This window comes from Lepisma saccharinum, chromosome 26 (genome assembly GCF_977018435.1).
Source record: "Lepisma saccharinum chromosome 26, izLepSacc3.1, whole genome shotgun sequence".
NCBI classification, from domain to species: domain Eukaryota; kingdom Metazoa; phylum Arthropoda; class Insecta; order Zygentoma; family Lepismatidae; genus Lepisma; species Lepisma saccharinum.
Genome location: NC_139254.1, coordinates 2,454,450 through 2,467,675, shown reverse-complemented (window position 1 = coordinate 2,467,675; position 13,226 = coordinate 2,454,450). Strand labels below are relative to the sequence as shown.

The 13,226-nt window shown below is 38.0% G+C and overlaps 1 protein-coding gene across 3 annotated transcripts in view; it reads right to left on the bottom strand.

Moving 5' to 3' along the window:
- Positions 1–10,296: 10,296 nt before the first annotated feature.
- stan (Protocadherin-like wing polarity protein stan) overlaps positions 10,297–13,226 on the bottom strand; it is a 501,606-nt gene continuing 498,676 nt past the window's right edge. For all 3 annotated transcript variants that reach the window (XM_083112512.1, XM_083112510.1, XM_083112511.1), the window contains one exon: positions 10,297–11,260. In XM_083112512.1, coding sequence (XP_082968638.1) covers positions 11,233–11,260 — 28 coding nt within the window. In that variant the 3' untranslated portion in view covers positions 10,297–11,232. The remainder of the gene's footprint in view (positions 11,261–13,226) is intronic.

Here is a 13,226-nt window from a genome sequence, read left to right as displayed (position 1 = left end):
TTGAGTAAACCCCCTCAAGGATATAACAATGTTAATAATAATAATAATAGTAATTAGCATTATTATGGGATAAAATAGTTTTATTATTATTACATTTTAATTATTATTGTATATTTATTGTTATTATTTCTATTATTCAAATTTCTGGCGACGCCCATGGGAACAATTATGAATGAACCCCCCCCGAAAATGTTTCCTGCCTACGGCCATGATTCCGAACTGCATTGATATCAATGGACACACTCTGGAGAATATTTGTGATTGGTTCTAAAGCACCACTGTACATTGCTACAATTTTCAAAGTTAGAATGAAAACAGGGGTTGTTGCAGCATACAATAGATGGTGAGCCCTGTGTTTTGTTCTTGAATTTCCATTGTTACTAAGCTGTTCTAGTGTCTCAATAATTACAGTGAAGTTTTCTGCAAGGAGACGAATGCTTTTGTATTTTGACGACCATCTAGTATCCGATAGCATCGGAATGTTGGGGACCAGCTTCCGTCTCAAAGTGCTTTCACGGTAAAAGTTAATTACTTCTTTTACAGTTCCGCCTGTATTTCGTATTTCACTGACATCATTGAGATCATTAATTACAAGATTAAGTCTATGAGAAGCACAGTTGAAATATAAAGCATGAGTATATTTGTCCTGAATAATTTCCTTGGGGAGGGGGCTCGATCCCCCTAATTCCCAACTTAGATACGTGCTATTATCAATAATAGTGTTACAGAACATTCTCAGCCTTTCCTCGATAATTATTTCTCTCCTTAAATTATCTTTATTTTATTTTATTTCACACCACAAGGAACCAAAAACCTAATTTTATCTAGTGTAAACTGAAATCTTTCAAGGGGGGCTCGAGCCCCCGCCCCCTTGGATACGTTCCTGATCTGAGGTTAACATGTGGGGGTGGCATGTTGATAATGGGCCCGTTCCGAAAGTCGCACGAGTTTAACGCGTTATGGTAACTGGCCGTTCCATAAGTGCTTCCGTGAGTTTCATTATGCTGTCCCAAAAGTCGCATTCCGTGCTTTTCGTGCAAGAACGAGATTCACCAAACGCACGGGCCAGGATGCTGGTTTGTTCCGTGAAAATCGTCTGCTCCTTGCAGACATTGCACGTGCTGATGGATTCAAACTGCACTAGTTCGGAAAATGTATTATAATTTTAACAGATAGCGATATGAAACAACATGCACAAGATAAGTATGCCTTGACCGTTCTTAGAATGTGATTAAAATGAGTAACAGTGGCCATAATAGAGTTTATTTTTGCCATAAGGACATTCCTTCCGCTGACGCCATGCGGAAACTTTCTCTAAACAAAACGCTGCGCCTGCGCTTTCGCCTAGCGTGTCCCATAAGTCTGTAAAATAACTGGTTTCACCAGATTCACGAGCCCAGTTATTTTCGTTGAATGCGTTCGTTTCGTTAAGACTTTCGGAACGCACTCATTGTTATTTGACGTGCAGAAGTTGTATAATAAATTTTTTAATTACCGCAATCGTTCTCCGCATACGAGAATGGAAACCATAGACATACATACAAACAAACCACGTTTGTTTAAATCTTCCGGTAAATAATGAGCAATCGTGCATTGTCGGTTGCGATCACAGGCCACACACGCCATTCACGCATAGCCCCAAAAAATATTCACGGTAAGGTTAGCTTAGGTTAGGCAAACATAGTTAAAATTTGGGGTTGTAATTTCGTTTCTTAAGGTATGGGAAACACAAATCTTCCGTTAAATAATGAGCAATCGTGCATTGTCGTTTGTGGTCACGGACCCCCTTTACTTTGAATTTCTACACGTGACCTCTAAATATTAACATGCAGATTCGTGATTAGGAGGTATATTTATTTAATTAATTAGAGGAATTAGGCAAAATTTATTCTCGCCTGTTAAAAAAAAAACACCCCCAAATAAAAATTAAATAATAAGGTGTGATAGGAAAAAACAACTCAAACAAATAAAGATAAAAATAAACTAAAAACGGGAGATATATAACAGGGATAATAATCATTAAATATGCGAAATATAAATGAAATCTGGGAATGGTCCACTATTGTAAAATTGCCCAGAGGATTATTATAAGAGGCCGTAGTGCGAGAGGGCAACTTTCCCTGTGACGGTCCTGTGAATCCACACAATATAATTATATGTTTATTGAAATGATTAATGTCATATTATACAAGTCACTTTCAAATAAGTTAAAAAAATTATAATAACTACTTTGTACAACGTAAATTATACTTTATGTTATTTATTGTGCTATACGTTGTATAAACTAGGTATTTTTTGGAATTCTAACGTTGTCATAGCAACGAGAATCAATAGTCGCTATGTAGCAATCGATGTAATGGAACTGAAAATAGATAATAGTGAAATGCATATTGCTCAGTTATTTCACTATAGACCCATAGAAGTTGTATCTTCACCTTTGCCTTATAATTCAAAATATTTATGAACGAAATGTAATCGTGCAAATGATTGACTAGTGAACGTCTCTGTCACTTAAGCCCCTATCACACGGAACTGGATTTCTATTTGGAATGCTCTAGTTGACGCTGGACTGGCTACCCATTTGCTTGTTTTCGCCTCACACGGTACTTGTTATACCGTACTTGTCGATAGTCTTTCGTTCCCATAATGGCGGCCGCGCGAGATGTAAACAACGTATCACTTCACACTTTTAAAATACGATAACTATTCAACCGAGAGGAATATCGCATCGCATTAAATGGTTTTAGGTAGAGAAGAACGGCGCTGTTAAAATACGTACTTTACAACGTTTACTATACACGTATGGAAGAATATTTTAGCTTTTTCAATTGTAAACATGCCTTTCGTGTTGTATGCACTCGGAAGCCACAGACAAAAAAAGGCTACTTTACAAACTCACAGAATATCTTCACATGGCCAAACTTTGCTCTGATTGGCTGTTCCACAGAATCTAGTCGAAGAAGTTAGTAGCAATTAGAACATGTTCTATTCCTCAAAACCAGTCAAGCAGTCAGCCAGGCGGCCATGATTACTACCCAGAAAGTCAGTTCATCGCCAACTAGGGCATTCCAACTAGAAATCCAGTTCCGTGTGATAGGGGCTTTAATTAATATCTACCCACAGACAAATTTGTCTGTGATGTACCCTTTAATTTTTAATATTCAGAAATAAATTATGCTATAATCATAGAGAGTATTGGCATTTGCCTTATTGCATGGTATTAGTTTGAAGTTGACTACTGGATCTAATGGTAAAGTTAAGCATGTGCACACATGCCATGAGGGCATATGGCGTGATGTGGAGATAGAGCTCCACATATTCTTAGGTTGGGATGATGTGATCAGCATCATGCTTTGCTGCCTTTACCCCCAGGTATAAAGCGACCACAAGGAAAAAAACCATGCACGAAAAGTCCCTACGCAGTTTTCCCTTCTTCCGTTCAGCTCGGGCCATAAGGAAGCATGGTCCACTCTCTCCCTCCCCTCCTTGTGGGAGTACGATGCACAGGCATTGTGGGTCTGCACAAGTTTCTTTGCTTGTGGTTCCATTATACCCATTGGTATGAGGCTGGGTGGGGATGGGCCTCAGAGCCATTGAGAAACAGGGAAATAACTTGAAAATTCCCTGGTCCAAATCACCTGCCCCAGGATTCGAACCCAGGTCTTCAGTGAGGTAGCCAGATGGTATACCAACTGAGCTGCCACGGCCCTTCTGGATCTAATGGAATCATTATATTCATTTGGTTAGTGTTGATTTTTATTGACATGTTCACTTTCGGACACCGAAAAATTTCAATTAACCAGAATATTTCCACTTCAATATATTTGTTAATAGAAATTGCTGCAAAAACTAAATTACCCATGGTGACCATCCATCAACGTCCAAATTTACAGTAGGGAAGCAAAATGCCGCCCTGTTAGATTGCTGACTGCCATTGTCATGAAACCATTCCCTATTATCGCACTGGAAACCTGAACGAAAGGCTATCTTTCCAGATGCAAGATTTCATCCATCCGGCGCTGGCCCAAGAACAGCCCCACAGTTGATTTCTTATCATCACTGGCAAGAAAGAATTTCCTCTTTATCGCAGGTGAACCAAAGGGCATCTCTCCAGATTATTGTCAGATTGGGCTGCAAGTTGCAAACTTCAGGAAAACCTATAATTGACACCAGACCCAGCAGTTCAGAAATGCTGTTTCATCGAGTTATCAAATCTCTGGGGGATGGATATATGTTTTTTGATTCTTTTACGTTTGTTTTAAGTTCACTTCATGCACACATTGGCAAATTGGGACTGGACCTACAGTTTAAAGTTGGATCCGAACCAAATTTACTACAAAATACTGATATGCAAAAGCTTGATAATGTCCTGCCAAAATAATAATTTCCTCTCTCTTCATAATTCCTTTGCCACTATTCAAGGTATTATTAATATACAAGAATAACTAATAAATGATAACACATTCAAATACAGTTTAATACGGAATCAAATATAGTCAAATTTTTATTACAGGATATTTCCTTTCAAAAGTTCCATGGAAGCAACCTGCACCCCAGAACTTCCTTGGGTGTATCCCTGCTTTAATCCTATTGTCTGAAATAAACAACAATCTGTCAATTTCTTTGTTCAGCTATAGATGTGTTGGTTTGGTAACTATCCGAAAACAATGAACTGTAATATTTACAAATTGCTTGGTAGTGAACTTTTTTTTCAGTGAAAGCAGTGGGCAAACATACCTATGCATTTGTCCCCTGAATTTGAATTATTGAGTGAGATGTATTCCCTTACCCCTCCCCCACTAAAGGCACCCGTGGCTATATCCTTATATGTGATGTGAATGCCCCTTTAAATATTACAGCCTCAACTTTTAGCATAGGTAAAGGTAAAGTAAAGGTAAAGTGCTCCCCTGTGCATAGCACCACACCATGAAGGCGTATAGGGGGTGTGGGGGTAACGCCCCACACTTTCTTGATCTGGTCGTGAGTGGGGGTGATGTGATCAGCATCACGCCCCTGACCGCCTTTACCCCCAAGGGTTTCCCCCAGGTAGCCATTGTTATTCGACGCTGGGTAGGCGCCGGGGCCGCTTTTAGCATAGGTAAGGAGATTTTAGGCCTCAGATATTTACTTAAAGAGAGCCTTGAAATCTGAAGTTTGCCCATAATGCAAGTTATTGTATGGTTAGTTAAGGCAAGCAAGTGTCTTTTATGACACGTACCACATTATATTGTATGTACAAGTATGAGCCAAGGTTCTAGCCCTAACAAAGTTTGCGTCTCCTTCCTTGAAGACTTGCTTTGAAGTCAAATTCAGCTGATATTTTTGAGATTTCAATAAACAAATCCTTCTACTTTCGTTTCATTTATATTTATTTACATACATTGGCATTACTTCAGTGACTTTATTATGGTCAACCCTACATGATCAGGAACATAGGCAGTGTCTGAAAGGTGCAAGACCATACTTGAAGCGAGCATCCTCCGAGAATGGTTTTGCAGTGTGGACTGGAAGTGAGTCTTTCGAATTGCACTTCGACTGCAGCACCAAATGCAATCAGCAGATAAAACCGAGGACTCGTTGTTTTTCCCGTTTTTTAAACACCCATTTTTCACCATAGAAATCACATAGCATTTTCAAATGTTCTTATATATACATTTCCATAAATTAGACAAACTTCAATCAACAACTTGCAGACTTATAATGTATACTTAACCTGTGTTGCTGGCTTTCTACCTCCGCGATTTCAAACAAATGAACAACAAGTGCAGAAATCATGGGACCAAGACTTCAACGATCCATACTCTGAGCTATGGTCTTGATTTCTTGTGTACTTGGTGCTTTCGAACAGTATTAAGTGAAGTCACCATCAGACTTCAAGTCTGTATTTTGTACCTTTCAGACACAGCCATAATGTTGAGATGAGAGAGTACATGATGCATTTTATCACCATCATTTCACTACTATAATAATTTTGTAAAAATGTGTACAATGTGTAGTTACTGTATTTGCTGGCGTATAAAATGAACCCCCCCTTTTTTTTACACATATTTGAGGAATAAGCTTTGTAACTAAATATTATAATTAATTTACAGTATTTCAAATACAAAGTAGTATGTAAGTGTATTTTCAACAAATAACTTACATAATCTAACTAGGAAAGAACACATTTTAATAGTCTTCGTCAAAACCCAGACATTCATCTCCAAAGCTAACGAAGAGTCACTTAAAACCTCTTCTAAATCAGAATCCGAGTCCTCATACGTGCACATGAACTTTACATGACTGGAATGCTCTCATAAACTGAAAGGAATCAAGAAAGAAATCATCTAACTCAGAACAGAGCAAGTTTTCAGAAATGAAGGTAATAAAAAACTATTTCCGAAGGATAAAAGTGCATCTTATACACCGGAAAATATGGTAATTATGACACAACTTTTGCTAGCTTGGTTCCTCTCTCCATGCAGGTCTTGAGTAATATCTGCCTTTGTCGTCAAAATCAATATGTAAGTTTGACTTAACATGAAATAACATTACAAAGTATCGAGGAAGCCCTATGAGAAAGTCTCAATAACTGGCTACCGACTATAAAGCTGACCTCCCTGATGGTGTAGTGGTAATGTAATCGCCTCGTAATCAAGGGGTCACATACACATGGTAGTTCGAATCACACTTTAAACTTTAGCCTTTCTGTGTAAAAGTGGACTTAAAAACAAATTCAAGCAAATTATAAATTGCTAAGTGACAATTGAAGACTTGTATTTCAGTTTTAAACACAGAGAATCAAGATAAAAATAATTGTTGCTTTTCTGTTCACTTTAGATTTTTCTGTGAAAGGAAGAAAATATACACTATACGAGACTGCTGATCAGAAAGGACATCCAAAATCAGTCACAGCCAACATGTAGGACAAATAAGTTGATGATAATAACACAACTGTAAATAAAACTTGCTGCTTAATGAGTTAACCCATCCGCATACCTAGTCGTCGAATCGACGGCCTGTCTGGACGTTCGCTTGCCGTACCTTGTCGTCGAATCGACGGGTTCCCGATTTTCATCACGTAGTTTCATTTTCTGTCAATAGATGGCAGAGGTTGGATGATCTTTCGAATCTATGATGTGTATGTTTGTGCTGCTAAGTTTTTCATACCATTTCAAGTGTGTTTTGTTCAGTAATTTCTCATGTAAACAAACCTTCATTTGTTACGTCTTGCAAACATGTTACGTAAGAATGTTGTAGAAGATTCTGCGATTGAAAAGTTGCTTTTCGATAGCGACGAAGAGGAAAATGTGGATTTTGGAAGTGGAGACGAACATGGGGATTCATTTTGTGTTAGTGAAATTGAAGAATGTAGTGAAAGTAGTGAAAGTGAGGAAGAGGTTGCTGTGTCAGGAAAAAAATAAAAGGTTGAGGAATGGAAATGGACAGATGTGTGTGATCAAAATTATTAGGTGAGTTTCTATTTATGTTTCAAGTAAACTGCATACGTGCATACTTATTACTGTACTTCCACTTCAATATATAACATTTTCACATAAATTGCTTGGATAGTTTTCACAATATTTGACATCTTGTCTTGCTGTCCAACCATTACGGGAGATGGCCAAATTTAAATGGCATTTTATGGCAAAAAATTTGGCATTTAAATGGTATGCAGATGTGTTAAGTGCTCTCAGGGTGGTTACTCTAGAACCATGATAAAATTCAATTATGATTCCCGGTTTCCAAGGCAAACTTTCTAAACATTCAAGGCTACAAGCAGATTCTTTCTCTACTGCCTCTCCCCCCTTCCCTACATGCACACACACATACACACATATGTAGTATTAACAATATAAAAGGTCTGTGTGACTTCAATGTATTTAAAATATTTAATTTAAGGTGCAGAGTTTACATGTGCCATGTCACATACTCATGACTCGAAATACATCTGCAAACACAAGTCACAAATGTTGAGCAGGGAGTATACTAATCTACGAAAAATTGTTAATTGAATAAGAATTTTAAACTCAAATTCAACTGGTCAACTTCAAGATATCTTGCAATAATCTTCCGTCCGTCAGATAGATCGTTCTGCAAAGGACACTTAACAAAGTAAACAGATTGAGAGAATTCCGTTTTATTTTCCTTCCTTGATAAAAATAAAAGCTAAAGTAAAAAAATTGCCTCAGGGCATTAATAAAAATTGCAGTTATACACGTCTACGACGGATTTAATATGCTTAAGAAAATACTGTATGTTTACAAATTGGCAAAATTTTTTACATCATTACAATGGGTAAACGTTCCGATTTAAGAATGAAAGATGACATCTGGCATATGTCCCCTGGCTAGATCTAGAGCGTGGTGTTTTAATGTCTGCTGTCGAACCTGTTTCCTCCAATTTCTGGATCAACTTATGAACTGTACTCTCACTATGTGCACTTTCACTTCCAAGGATTATGCGATGCTTCCTAACAGTGTCTGCATAACACTCGCCATTCTTGTAATGAGTTTTCACTATCAAAACTCGTAATTCCTTTGTGGAATGATCCATCTGAACTAAGCTGCAATCATTGATAAAGGAACTTGTAACAACAGTGTTACCAACCCAACCACAAGACATGTTGTGTAAATCATACTTGGCATTCTTAAATCGAAACATTTTCTCAATAATGATGTAAACATATTTGTCATTCCTTTTTAAAAAAGTATTCTATTAAGCATATTAAATCCGTCGCTTTTGTTGGGACACCCTTTATAAATTTCCATACCTGAGAAATCTACCTCTCAAAATAAAATCACAAATATAACTGAGTGGGCATCTCCCCAAACCAAAATCAGTGGTCGGAAGTAACCTATCTACAAGTTTCTTGTGAACACTAATACATGTTCGGTGAGATTGGTCAGTTGGAGAATGCTACAAGGTTGCACAGTTTTCGGCATTTAGTGACTGGACCATTATTGGGCACGAATGATTTCTCACTTGTGTTTGTAACACAGGTAAGAAATAGTGTTCTGTATTCTTTCAATTCCCTTTTATTTGAGGGGTCTAAAAACATTCCTGGCAGGGGAAAAAATAATTTTCTTTTGCTGGAGACAAAATTTTTTGTAGGGGAAATATCCCTGCCATCTGCACACTGACCCAACATAACACTCTTTCTTCTCCACCATCCATCAAAAGAACAACCTGACAAAGTACAAAATATAGAGCAAGAAAATGAGGAACATATCAAGGTAAGAACTTACAATTCCTTGTTGTCAACATGTAGCATTAATAATTCCATTACGTTGTTTCTTGTTTTACCTACCGTTATCAAACACATTTCATCATAACATATGAGGGTGGATCAAATGAAAACAGAACAGGGGCCACAGAATGAAATCTACAAGGTTTATTTCAAACTTAATCTCCAAAGTTACACAAGCACTTGTCCCACTGTTTCACCAAGTGGTGAATACCCTGCTCGTAGAACTACTTTGGCTGAGATCGGAACCAGTTGCGAACATTGTCCATGACGTCAGTGTCCGAGTGGAAGAGCCAACCCTTCGATGCCCTTTTCAAGGGACCAAAGATATGAAAGTCGCATGGTGATAGATCAGGGTTATACGGTGGGTGTTCCAACACTGTCCACCCAAGTGTTCTTTGTAATAGCTGACGTATGTGGCCATACGTTGTCATGCAGCAAAACCACTCCAGGGGACAACAGGCCAGCCCGTTTGGCCTTGATTGCTGCACGCAAACGTTGGAGGGTACTGAAGTAACAAGCAGCATTAATTGTTTGATCATGGTCCAGGAACTCAAGGAGAAGGTATCCTTCATGATCGAAAAAACATATCAGCATCACTTTGCCACTATTCTGCAAACATTCCGCTGCCGCAGGTGAAGCACTGACTTACAGCCAGCCTGCTCGCCTTCTTGGACGATACTGCTGCCCGATTGCCTAGGCATATCACGTGCTCACGTACAACTGGTGAGTCAATTATGCAGTACGGGTTTCCTTCATTGCCTCCCACTCTACCTTCACACAGGGTTGTCACCACATACATACATAAATATAACCCAATACATCCACTGTTCCATTTTCACTTGATCCATCCTAATACAAAAAAAAAGGTAAAGTGCTCCCCTGTGCTTAGCACCATGCCATGAAGGCGTATAGGGGGTGTGGGGGTAACGCCCCACACTTTCATGATCCACCCTAATACACTGAGTAAATTTACATAAACAATAAATATAATTAAGTGAAATTATATCTCCACAACCTCACTTTGTCTGCAATCTCTGATTGCAATTGTAAGAAAAATATCAACAATATGCAGAAATTAATATTTATGATGGCTGTACAAACAAAAATACAAAAAAATACAAAAAACGATATTTTTACATGGATGGAAATGAATTATACAAAATAATTATGCTGATGAAAAAACCACCAAGCTTACTGGAATGTTGGCTTGAGATCAATGACTATGTCCATCATTCGCATACGCTCATACGCACACACACACATGCATCTACATATATATATATATATATAAAGCTACATATTTTTAAAATAATTTAAATTCACAATTTACATACACAAACAAGATGATAAAAAAGTAATTATCTCTTGCATTTTTAAAAAACATTACTAAGTAGGCACATTTTTTCACTTCTTTTTAACAAATCAAAGGCTTAATTTGGACAAAAGTAGGCACTCGAAAATACAAAATATACATACACTTTACACAAATATACACAGTAAGCAGTGATCATATTATGAATTAAGCTTTGTACAACACTGTATAGAATACTTGACCACTGGTTTATACGGAGATGGCAGTTTACTGGAAAGATGGACATATGCACAAAACACATATGTTGCTCTTATGGCTTACGAACTAGAAATGCACATATTTAGTTAATTCTTGCAGAAGAACCATGTGCATAACTTATATAAATACAGACATCCACTCTCACAAGTCCATACAGTCACTTCAATGAAATACTGCACACACACACACACACATACACACACATATCTTGGTCACTGGTACCGTATGGAATCCATTATTTTTAGTTTTCACTGAACATGAAACATAACATTCATAGCACATCTTTGGAATAAAATGGAAATGCATATTTTGTACACAAATGGCATAGGAGGGAAAAAGTTGCATAACTATTCAAGCTGCAAGCTTCATGATTGCTAAACAGTCCTATCTTCCCCTTGTACTGCAGCTATGATATTTTCCTATTTGGCAAGAGTCATACTGACGTCTCATTCATATCCTTCCTGCAAAAAGAAATTGAACAGTTTGTATTTTTTTAAAAGGGGTAATATTAGCATTTGGGTTTATAGAATGAATCAAAACACACACATTAAATCCACAATACATGCATATTTTGTTATTGTCAAACAGCATGAAGGTTCATAGTTGTAAACATACTTTTTTGTGGGACTGTAGGGTTGGAATAAAACAGCAAGTCTGAAAATACAAGTTTTTGCAATGTGAGTCAAATTATATTGCATAGGCATATACACTAGCCTAAATTTGTGACTATCATAGCATGCTACGATGTCAGGGATCCCACGTTCGAATCACAGCCTGAGGATGAGTGTTCCTTGTGAATTTAATCAAACCATCACTCATCCTCATCTTCGTGACTAGCCAAAAGTGCAAGAAAAGCGAAGTAGTAAAAAAAATTCAATCAAGCATATCCTATACAATGAATAGGATATTCTAGACCATTACAGTAAAGATAATTCTAATTTTGAGAGCTGTGGAGGTCCAATCAGTAGGGCATCTGATTGCCATGTGGGAGATCCGGGTTTGATTCTTGGGGTAGGCAATTTCAGATGAGAATTTTTCCAGCAATGGCCATGCATGGAATGGCTCTGGGGGTCACCCAGCCTCTAAGAGAGGTGGCAGCTCCACTAATGACCAAGATTGTGAATACTTGGAGCCTTACCTCCACCTGTTCCACCAAATCCTATTTTTTTCCTTAAAAAAATTGCTGTAACTTTCTCAGTTTTTCCCAAGAAGTAATTTTGCTTTAACTAATATTGAATCAAACTAAAAATGTAGTACAATACAGGTGCAAACATATACACTCGGACAGACACAGAATGGAACAATGACTACGCAAACAGAAAAGGACAAGAAGTGTCGTTTCCTTCACAGAGTGCTAATAGCTGAGGGAGATCTATGCAGTCTGGTGTCCAATAGAAGCTGTAATTTCACAAGAGTGTTTACAGAAGTATTACTTTTTACATAGGCCCTGACTTTAGGCAAGCAAGGCACTTTCTGCATCCCCTAAAATTCACGTAGAGGAACAGATGTTACATACATTTCCATATCATATATAAAATCGTTTATGCCAACCTAGACCCCCTTTATGCACTGAAGCACCCAGTGGATAATCCCATGCTTCCAGCCTCTCCCGTCCTTCTTTGTCGCATCGACAATAACACTCACTTTTTTCTTACACAGAGCTAGAGGAGAATATGGTCGAGAGCTAACAAAGATTGAATGGAATATCTCTCATTTGGAAGGAAAAATACAAACTGGCACAAATAGGCATTCTGAAATCATTTTTCTGGAATGAATACTTGAATGGCACATATGGCAATTTTTCACTGATAAATATATACGGGGAAAATCCCCTTATCTAAAACACTTACCTTAAGAATTAAAAAAGGCTGTAAGAAGCCCCTTGCGAAAAGTTAAAAGTGCAAGGTTATTGTTGAACATTGTACAAAAGACACACTTTCCCAGCATGGTCAAATTGACTTATCATTTGTTTTTTTGCTGTGTAGTGAGTAGTCTGTGGCGAATGCTCTCCAAGAAGGTTGTCTTGTACCATATTGTACCAAGAATGTAGCAATGTACATCGCGTTGCTGTCGGTCGCGTTAGACCCTAATAAAGTGTTAAGTAACTGTTAGCACGTGTTGTTACTCCTTGTAAAACCAACTTATCGAAATATCTGCGCTGAAGTTCAACAGGTTATGGGCCCAGATACGTTCCCACTGCGACCGTGGAATTTGGTAGTTTGTCGGAGTGCAACAGTAAGTGTAGTCGTTCTTTGGAGTACAACAGGAAGTGTCCTTTGTCTTCCTAACCAGACTGGTGAGAGTTTTACACTTTCGGAAGAAGCGTGTTTCGTTTGCTGCTGAAGATGGAGTTCAAGACAACAGTAGACAAGCTGGAAGGTGCAAAGAACTGGCCGAGATGGAAACGACAAGTGGAGCTGCTGTTAC